This window comes from Octopus sinensis, unplaced genomic scaffold (assembly GCF_006345805.1).
Source record: "Octopus sinensis unplaced genomic scaffold, ASM634580v1 Contig18404, whole genome shotgun sequence".
NCBI lineage: Eukaryota > Metazoa > Mollusca > Cephalopoda > Octopoda > Octopodidae > Octopus > Octopus sinensis.
The window spans coordinates 25,212-36,259 of record NW_021835809.1 but is presented as its reverse complement, the minus strand read 5'-3'; the positions used below and the strand labels follow the sequence as shown (position 1 = coordinate 36,259).

General features: G+C 40.6%; 1 protein-coding gene across 1 annotated transcript; it reads left to right on the top strand.

Annotated features, from left to right (window-relative positions):
* The first annotated feature begins 1,516 nt into the window (after positions 1-1,516).
* LOC118761888 lies at positions 1,517-8,594 on the top strand. The gene is made up of 3 exons (XM_036500065.1): positions 1,517-1,785; positions 5,222-5,358; positions 8,399-8,594. The coding sequence occupies exons 1-3, from the start codon at positions 1,532-1,534 to the stop codon at positions 8,461-8,463; spliced, it is 456 nt and encodes a 151-aa protein (XP_036355958.1). The 5' UTR covers positions 1,517-1,531; the 3' UTR covers positions 8,464-8,594.
* The last annotated feature ends 2,454 nt before the right edge of the window (positions 8,595-11,048 follow it).

The window sequence follows — 11,048 nt, the reverse complement described above, 5'->3', positions numbered from 1 at the left end:
ATCGAAGAGCTTGGTTGGGAAAAAATTCCTCATCTACCTTATTCTTCCTACCTTGCTCCTTCAGACTACCATTTGTTTGGTAGTTAACAGAATCATTTGGGGGACATAACTTTCGCAAGGCAGGAGGAGGTCGAAACTGACATTTCAGAGTTTGAAACCAAAAGTGTTTTACACTGATGGTATCAAAAAGCTTGTAAACAGATGGAAGGTAGTCATAGATAATCAGGGAAAGTACATTGATGATTAGATTTCAATTAAATATAACATTTGATCACTTGATTTCTTTATTCAAAATTCGGACAGAACTCATGGTATGACCTGATAGATTCATCTAGTATATCAAATAGAAATTTGCTTTTTCTTTCATATCTACTCCTCGCAGATCTCAGAAACTTTTAGTTACGGTATTGAAGAGTTGTAGGCTTTTGAATCCTAAGCATTATTAGGCATTAGGATCTTTCTCCCGACGGAGTGGTTGTGAATTTTGTTACTATGGAGTGGTGTCCAGTCCGGTCATTTGTATAGCTTTCATTCCCGAAGTTGAGTGATAGACTATCCAGGATCCTCCATATACTTATCCATCAGAACTTTTCGCGTCTTCTCTCCTCTCTTGGGCGTCTGTTGAACCAAGGCAAGATCTTATTAAATTTCTTCCAACCACCTGAAGGTTTTCAAATTTTCACTAGATTATTTTCTTCAAGGAATTAATAATAAAGAAATTACAGGCATTTAAAGTTATTAATTTTAGCCAATTCTGACATGGTCTGAGATTTTGTTGTCAGTAATAAGTCCCATTACATGACGCTGCAGGACTTCCAGTTTCTGTAGTGCAACAGAAGTCCAGTTGACTCATTTTAGCCTATATAAGACTACTGGCAGAACAAAGATACTAGATTTTATGAGAAGTATAATTTTTGAAGTGCAATTTTCTTCTTATTAAAGACTGCCAGGGTCCGATTCTTGGTTCGCATCTCTTTTGAAGAGTGTTTTGAAGAGTGTTTGTGTCTGAGGGAGACGAATTCAGAGAACATGCCAGAATTGAAGCTCTGAGACAAATAACCAAATTACCTCCAATCACCTCTGCCACCAAAAATAAAGTACTCATTCTGCTTGGGGACTCTAAACGAATGGTCTGTAGCGTCAGCAAGATCGGTTTGGAAGGTATGATTAATGGAAAGAGAAACAGATGTTGACGTAAAAACACAAAGGGCAGGGTCAAGCGGTGGGGCAGGGAGACAAACACAGACACACTGATATATATATAGGACGGGCTTCTTTCAGTTCCCGTTCATTAAATTTACTCACAAGGCTTGGCTCGACCCGAAGCTATTATAGAACATACTTGCCCAAAGTGTCTCACAATGGGACTAAATTTGAAACCACGTGGCTGGGAAACAAACTTCCAGCCACACAGCCACATTTGCGACTATGAATAATTCACAACATTTAATTTGGTATTTTACAATTTTAACAAAACCAACTTATAACTAAGTTAGCTCATTAAAAGTTTATCAAAGTAATCAATCAATCAATGAAATGTATTTTTGTGTGTTATGTAAGTGTATTTTTCTTCTTTATTCTTCTTTCGTTTTCTTCAGGTTTCCAGGCCGAGAATGCTCCAAGTGAGTGTCAGTTGGTCATCAGCCCAAAGATCGGCGATATCTTTGTTCGAGTTGGAAGCTCGGGTACAATAACTTGCGCAGTTCCTCAGACATGCAAACTTTCTGCTTATTCTGTAGCCTGGAGAAACTCAGATGGAATCTATCTCCATCAAGAATCTGTAAGGTACATATTGTATTTGATTATTCAGGACCGGCATACCGCTTAATTGTGTCGGTAAACACCGGTCCTTTCTTATTAGGAACAGCTCTTCTGTTTGGTAGTGTTGAATGGCTACTTCAAAATTACATCCACTGCTTTTATCATCATCATTTAACATCGGCTTTCAATACTAGTATGGCCTGGAGGGTTTAGCTAGAGCTGGCTAGTCGGTGAGCTGTATCAGGTTCTGAAAGAAAAGAGTCTCCTTGAAACATTTTGCGAAGACTGTTTTCATGCTCTACTGGGACGGGGAGGGAGAAAAACCTTTCTCAAATTTCAATTTTCTTGGCCTCTTTCCTATTACTTCTCTGGGACCCAATGTACTAGCAGAACTCCCACCTGACATGGCCCGGATACGAAAAAGGTGTGTGTGTGTGTGTGTTGTGTGAGTGAGTGGGAGAGAAAGAGAGAGAGAGCGCGCGTGCGTATCTCTGTATACAATTTTATTTTTTTGCTTGATATTCTGTAACCTGGAAACCAAGATCTGTCAAACTGCAGATTAACACAAAGGAGCCGATTCTTTTCTACTTTAGGCACAAGGCCCGAAATTCTTGAGGAGGGAGCCAGTCGATTAGATCGACCCCATAATTGATACTTAATTTATCGACCCCGAAAGGATGAAAGGCAAAGTCAACCTCGAAGGAATTTTAACTCAGAACGTAAAGACAGACGAAATACCTATTTCTTTACTGCCCACAAGGGGCTAGACACAGAGGGAACAAACGAGGACAGATAAACGGATTAAGTCGATTACATCGACCCCAGTGCGTAACTGGTACTTATTTAATCGACCCCGAAAGAATGGAAGGCAAAGTCGACCCCGGCGGAATTTGAACTTAGAACGTAGCGGCGGACGAAATACCTATTTCTTTACTACCCACAAGGGGCTAAACACAGAGAGGACAAACAAGGACAGACACACGGATTAAGTCGATTATATCGACCCCAGTGCGTAACTGGTACTTGAATTTGAACTCAGAACGTAGTGGCAGACGAAATACCGCTAAGCATTTCGCCCGGCGTGCTAACGTTTCTGCCAGTTAGATATGTATTAATATTTATGTATGCACAATAAACATATTAGAACATGTTTAGTGATTCAATGACACGTTATCACCACATGTTAGAAGTTAGTGAGTGTAAGTCAATGAGAGCAACTGGTGCAGCTAGCAACATATCGTCATGTTGAGCTGGAACCTATGATATAAGACATATTTTGTTTTTTACTTGTTTCTGTCACTGAACTGCAGCCATGCTGGAGCACAATCTTAAAGGATTTGGTCGAACAAATTAGCGCCAGTACATATTTTTCAATCTGGTAATTAGTGAATCGGCTTCTAATGCCGATTCACTAAGTTGTGGAGACATAAACAAGCACACATTGGTTGTGAACACAAACACACACACACACACACACACACAAACATGACAGGCTTCTACAAAATTCTAAATTCATTTACAAGGGATTGGGTGGCATTTGGCCAAGGGGCTATCCGAAACACTGTGGCTGCAAAGCAAGTTCCTTGATGGCACAGCCATATCTGGAACAATATTTTATGGTGAAACCCTGCAACATGTTTAATGGTACTGAGGTCTTGAAATGTTTTTACTTGTGTAATTTTCAGCATTTTCATACTGGTTCAAGTCACCTCTTCCGTGTGGCAAAGTTAGACATATCGAAGCTTTGCTATCTCTCTCTCTCCCCCCCCTCTCTCTCTCTCTCTATCTCTCTATCTATCTATCTATCTATCTATCTATCTATCTATCTATCTCCTTGTGTGTGTGCGCGTGTGTATGTGTGTGTGCGTGTGCGTGTACATGCTTACAGTTTTCTAAGTAAAATCAAAAACAATATTTAGAGATTTGTATATACTTTTAGTCATATGTCCCCCTTTGTTCCACATTTCATTGTCTTTGATCCCATCCTCCCAGAATTGTGTCATGAACCGGTTTAAATGGCCTTGCAAATAATCGAAGTTCTTCACATTAAGTAAATTTCGTAGGGATCAAAATAGATGGTAATCTGAAGGTGCAAGTACACTAGGTATGAGTACACTAGGTATGACAAGACATCTCAACCAAACTTTAACAATTTCTACCGTGTCTGCAAGGAAACATGAGGCCTTGCGCTGTTCTAAAGGAAGACGACACCCTTCGAATTGGCCAATTATGGACGTTTTTCATCGGTCATGTTAGGGATAGTGACTGTCTGAATTCAACATCTGATTTTGCGGATGAGCTCGTAATATACCATACCCATATAATCGTACCAGATTCAGTGTCATTTTCTACGGATACTGACAAGTTTTTGGAGAGATTAATGGTAATTCATTTTCTTTTCTCCAGGATCTATTTTCGCTCTACATTGTTACAAATAATCCACTTTTCACACCCATGATCATTCTTTGCACAAATGGAGCGTTTTTATTGTATTCGGTCAGAGATTCGCAGATGGATGAGCAATCTATCAATTTTTTTTTTCGTTAAATTCCGAGGCACCCAAACGTCATCACGATTCACGCATCCGAGTATTTTTCAACGCCTTATTAACGCTCATGAAATATATGGAGTATCTCTACGTTGTCTGATAATGACTGGGATTATTTTTAACTAGCATTTTGATTTGATTACCATCGACGACTAAAGGACAGGGTTTGTTTTTTACTTTACCGGAAATAACAGAATCAAACGACCTAAATGTATCCGTTTTCGTCTATTTCTGCATTCAAAGCAGTAGAAATAAGCTATTCATGCAGTAACCATATACAAAAAATGTATTGAAATTTCATTTTTCATAATATACATACATACATACATACATACATATATATATAAATGAGTAAATATTCAAAATGAATACTCGATAAGGTATTATTATATTGTGTTATTACTATCAGCAGTAAAGAACGATATGAAATTTTGTTTCAACCCTTTGCCTATCTATCTATCCATCCATCTATCTATCTATCCATCTGTCTATCTATCTGTATACGATGGGTGTATGTGTGTGTATATATATATATAGGCATATAATGCACACACACACACAAGACTGTGTGCGTTTGAATGCCTCACTTAAATGGATATACTACAGGGAGACACACAACTGCAGTCTCCGTCTTGACAAAGCATCTTCTATAGAAGTAGATTGCTAAAAGGCTCAAAAGTCTACACGAGATGTTGTCTCGAGACGAATACCAGTTTTATGACTTTCTATGGTATATGAACGTTAAGTTAGATATACAGGATGCTGGTTTGAAATAAAACTGCTTCCATCGCTAATAACGAATGCATGCATATTTATAAATGTGTGTATATGAATGTACGTATGTGTTTTTTTTCTTTTCACTTCATTTCTTAGAGATTCTTTTCTGATAAAAGACGTGCATTTCGTTTGCAGGATAAGCGCCGTGTCTGTCAACATTACAGTCTCCAATTTGGACTACAATCAAATCCTGTCTTCAGATATGGGAAATTACACTTGTGTGTCTCGTGTCGGAGACTACAGTATTCAGGCGCGCATTCATCTAAAAGCCGGTGAGTATATCATCATCATCCCCATCGCTGTCATCATCATCATCATCATTTAACTGGCATTGGTTGGACTGCTTAACACGAGCGGGCTGACCGCAGGGCTGCTCAAGCTCCGATTGTCTGTTTTGGCATGGTTTCTCTTCATAACGTTAACCACTTTGTAGAGTGTACTGGTACTTTTTTTTTACGTGGCACAGGCACAGGTGCTTTCTACGTGCATTGTAACCTGTTTCTTTGCTACCCACAAGGGGCTAAACACAGAAGGGACAAACAAGGACAGACAAACGGATTAAGTCGATTATATCGACCCCAGTGCATAACTGGTACTTATTTAATCGACCCCGAAAGGATGAAAGGCAAAGTCGACCTCGGCGGAATTTGAACTCAGAACGTAGCGGCAGACGAAATACCGCTAAGCATTTCACCCGCCGTGCTAACGTTTCTGCCAGCTCGCCGCCTTATTAACCATTGTAACCTGGCACTGGCAAGGGAGCTTTTTACGTAATACCGAAACGGGTGCTTTTTTACGTGGCACCAGCACCCGCGAGCCCGCAAGACAAGAACATCTCGGCTGAGAGATGGAGTTGGGAACATAGCCGTAAAGGACATGCTTGTGTGCATGGATGGCTATGATTTTACTTAGCTTGACGTGTCTTCTCAAGTACAGCAACTAAAGATCATTTCTCACAATTCCGTCCCACGTCTTCCTGCATTTACCCCTTCCACAGGTTCCGTCTATAATTAGAGATCAGCACTTCTTTATGCTGTCCTCATCCACACGCATCACATGGCCATACCAGCATAGTCTTCTGTCTTCTATACACAACTGATGCCTCTTATACCCAATTTTTCTCTTAAATCGTCTACACTCTGTCGTTCACATACACTGACATTACCCATCCAACAGAACATGCTGGCTTCTTTTCTTTCAAGCCTTCGAATGTCCTGAGTATTCACAGCCCATGTTTCACTACCATGTGACATAGCTGCTCGTACACAGACGTCATACAATCTGCTTCTCACTCTGAGAAAGAGGCCCTTTGTTACCCACAAAGTTAGCAGCTCTCTGAACTTCTCCTACTTATGGAGTCTCTAGAACAAACACGGCAATCTTTTTCGAGAAGCGGGCCACGATAGATATGATTCACTCTCAGGCAGACTGAACTCCTAAAAACAAATACCAAGTAATTTTACATTCAGGTGTGCCATTCTGAAAGCTCCCTAGGCCAGTGCTTCTCAAACTATCTGATGTAGCGTACCGGCAGTTTTTTTTTTCAATGTGTCAGGGACCGGTAATATTTCTTACTAATATTAATTTATATCGGAAACAATATATATAATTACGGAGATGTACTTGCATAGCAAGTGACCTGATCTGAGATGGTGTGCTGAAACAAAAACAATTGCAGCTTGGAAGGTGTTTATAAGCCATTTAAAAACACAAAATATCGTTAGATTCATTCAACATTTAAATTTGATTTGTCAAAATATTTTCGTTGCTTCGAGACCGCGACCTAACAAAATTCTGAGATACAGCACGGAATCTTGTCAGATCACGGTCTCAAAGCGACGAAAATATTTTGTCGATCTTTTTTATCTTATACTTATTTTGTAAAGAAATAATACAATATTACATAAGCTGATAAGTTGTTTACTACACTGCTCCGCTTTGCGTAACAATGCCCTAGGCTATAGTTTATCTGGCAACAAAATATGGCCTAGTTTTGCACGAATCCCATCCAATAATCTAAATAAGAAAAATGGGAGAAGAAAACGAAGAGTACAACGAACAATATGACATAAAAAAAATGACAGGAGGTTCATGAAGGGAACGTACCTGATCATATTTGCTCTATCAGAGCAGACTGGAGGAGGGGGAGGGGAATAAACTTCTTCGCGCTCTCACAAATCATTTTACCTCCTGTCTCCTCCACCTCCCCGTCCCCCTCTCTCTCTCTCTCTCTCTCTCTCTCTCTCTCGCTCTATCTATCTATAGACACACACAAACACAGATCATCATCATCATCGCTTTAACGTTCATTTTTCCACGCTTGCTTGGGCCACACGGAATTGTTGAGGCAGATTTTTCTACTATCGTATGCTCGTGGTTATAATGGAAGACACATACCCAAGGTGCCACGCAGTGGGGCTGAACCCAGATCTAGTTAAATTTCTTCCAGCTACTTGAAATATTTCAAATTTTCTACACTGATATAGTTTTGCTTGATGATGACGAAAATCGCATTCATTATTTCCTAGAAATTAATAATGAAGAATTTAAAATTAAATAATTTTAGCGAATCGGAAGCTTCTATTGCCGATATATCGTATGTCGTAACCATTTCTTGTCATGGCAACATATACTGACGTTGTAGCAAAGAAAATGCCGCGTGTCTGTGTCCGTGAGAAAAGGTACATAGCTGGAAAGGGTACTCCTCCTCTTAGCAGTTTAATTTTGTTTTTAATTGCTGGGTGCGATAATCGATTGTGCTGGGAACAACGATTTACAGCGACCAGTGGCGAGCATACTTGCACAATCCTGAGATAGCAGAGACAGATTTGGTTTTCGTAGATGAGGAAGCGAAAAGACGCAGTAATACATGCGTCCGCAGCGAAAGGTCTTATCACATCAACATTTAACGTCCGTTTTCTGTCTGACGTGGGTTGGAGGGCTTCACAGGAACTGACAAGGCTAGGGGGCGCGCAAGGTTCCGTAGTCTGTTTTGTGTTGGTTTCTGGTTTCTATGGCTGGATGCTCTTCCTAACGCCAACCATTCTACAATGTGTATTGGATGCTTTTTACGTGACGCCAGCACCAGTGCTTTTTGCGTGACACCATCACCAGTGCTTTTTACGTTGCGCCAGCACCAGTGCTTTTACGTGGTACCATCACCAGGGTATTTCACGTGGCACCAGCACCCATACGAATGCTTTTTACTTGGCACCTTGTTTTTAGGATCTCAATTCTGTTGTGGTGGGCGGGTTTTCTCGAGTACAGGAATGCGCCAATTAATCTTAACGAAAATTATGTTTCTTCTTCCAGAACTGAACATTGTGAGAGAAATTCCTGTGACCCCTAAAACTTCAGTAAATGAAATACCAAGTTAAAAAAAAACGTGCTAATGCTGTTTTATTGTCTTTTTTCTCTCCGCATATATAAAATAAGCGGGGACGAAGACCTGCAAAGTTTCGCCGGCTTCGTTTTAAGATCTGATGAAATAAAAGATGTTTAATTTCAACATTTTGCGTTCCATTTGCTTGTTGCTATATTTTTCTTTAACTGTCGTTGTTTAATCTCAGATTGGTCTAGATCAAAGAGACTTATGACCAAATGTGTTCTGGCCATGACCATTCCGCCGATCTCATCTAATATGTTCCTTTCTCGTAGTTAGTTTTTTTATTGTTAGTATACCTTTTGCTTTTTACTTGCTTCAGTCATTGGACTACGGCCATGCTGGAGCACTGCCTTGAAGTCTTGTACTTACTCTATCGGTTTCGTTCTTTTAACAAAACCGCCAGTTTATGGTGATGTAAACAACCCAAACCGGCTGTAAAGGAGCGGCTGACAAACAGAGGCACACACACACACACACATACACACACATACATACACACAGAAGCACATACACATAAATGTATGCACATAGAAACACATACAACACGCACGCAATGAGCTTTTTTAACCTTCCATCTATCAGTTTCCCTCACAAGTGTTTGGTTAACTATTGCAGAAGGGGAAGACACTTACTAAGTGTTGCGTACAGTAGAATTGAACCTGAAACTACGTTGTTGTAGGTCGTAACATAGGGATTGTCTTGGGTATTTTAAAACTGGTGCAGCCCCTCCTTTTCCTGGCCTGATCACTGAGAGAAAGCAAATTCAGATGCTGAGAGATGGAAAAACATACGGTCCCCCATTTTGGCACAAGGCCAAGAACTTTTGGGGGAAGAGTTTAGTAGATTACATCGACCCCACTGCTCATCATCATCATCGTTTAAGGTCTGTTTTCCATGCTGGAATGGGTTGGACGATTTGACTGAGGACTGGCAAGCCAGGAGGCTGCACCAGCCTCCAATTTGATCTGGCAAGGTTTCTACAGCTGGATGCCCTTCCTAATGCCAACCACTCCGAGAATATAGTGGGTGCTTTTTACGTGCCACCGGCACGGAAGCCAGTCAGGCGATACTGGCATCGACCACGTTCGGATAGTGCTTTTTACGTGCCACCAGCACGGGAGCCGGTCGGGGTGGGGGTACTTGATACTTATTTTATCAACTCTGAAAGGCTGAAGAGCAGAGTCGACCTCGGCGGAATTTGAACCCAGAACGGAAAGATGGATTGAATGCTGCTAAGCATCATGCCAGGCGTGCTAACGACTCTGTCAGCGCATTGCTTTAAAGATGCGGAACAAATATTATAAAACATTATAAAAGACATTCTCAAATGCCTATAATTTTGCTGCTAATTCCGCATCTATGTGTGTGTACTCATATACAAATCTGTCTGTATGTGTGTGTGTGTGTGTGTGTCACCTGTATCGATCAGACTAACGGTTGTTGTTATACACCGTTTGTCACAATGCGCTTCGAATTCTTTCTTGATTGCGGCCTTCTTTTCTATCTTGGCCCAAATCATTTTAAATAAAACGTCTTCCCATCGTCATGGAGGCATTTCTATTGGCTTTTTCCGATTTCTTGAATGTTTCAGTCATGTGACTGTGGCCATGCTGGTGCACCGCCTTTAGTCGAGCAAATTGACCTCAGGACTTATTCTTTGTAAGCCTAGTACTTATTCTATCGGTCTCTTTTGTCGAACTGCTATGTTACGGGGATGTAAACACACCAGCATCGGTTGTCAAGCGATATTGGGGGGGACAAACACAAACATACACACACACAGACACACAGACACACACACACACATATAGGTGGTGCTCCACCATGGCCGCAGTCAAATGACTGAAACAAGTAAAAGAGTAAATGAGTATATATATATATATATACACACACACACACACACACACACACACACACATACATATATATATATATATATATATATATATATATATATATATATATATATATACATACATACGATGGGCTTCTTTCAGTTTCCGTCTACCGAATCTCTCACAAGGCTTTGGTCAGGCCGAGGCTATAGTAGAAGACACTTGGCTAAGGTGCCACGCAGTGGGACTGAACCCGGAACCATGTGGTTCGTTAGCAAGCTACTTTATTTCATTAAGATTTGCCATGTTAAATGTCAATTCAAAAGAAGGAAAGAGTGGGGTTTGAATAATTCACGTTTGGAAACATGGGTTGTTCGTTCAACATCCTTAAAGAACCCTTTTTTAGGGACCTTTTGAGCATGGTGGGTTACTCGACCAGAAGAAAATTCTATCTGGGATCCCACCTGCAAGGTCATGTGCTGTTTATCTTGATATGAGATCACCATGTTGCGCTCATATGTTTGTGATGCATGTGCCTAGTGTACCCTTATCAGACGGGTGGTCATGAAGGGTATACTGGTTTGTCACTTTGATGGCATGCACTGCTCTCTCACTCAATAATAATAATAATAATAACATCGAAAAATACCTAAGTAATGAGAACCCAGGTTCTAAATTTCCCCAAGACACTTGATGAAGGTTGGAGCGTATATCAGCCGAAACGTGTTCACAACAAGCAAGA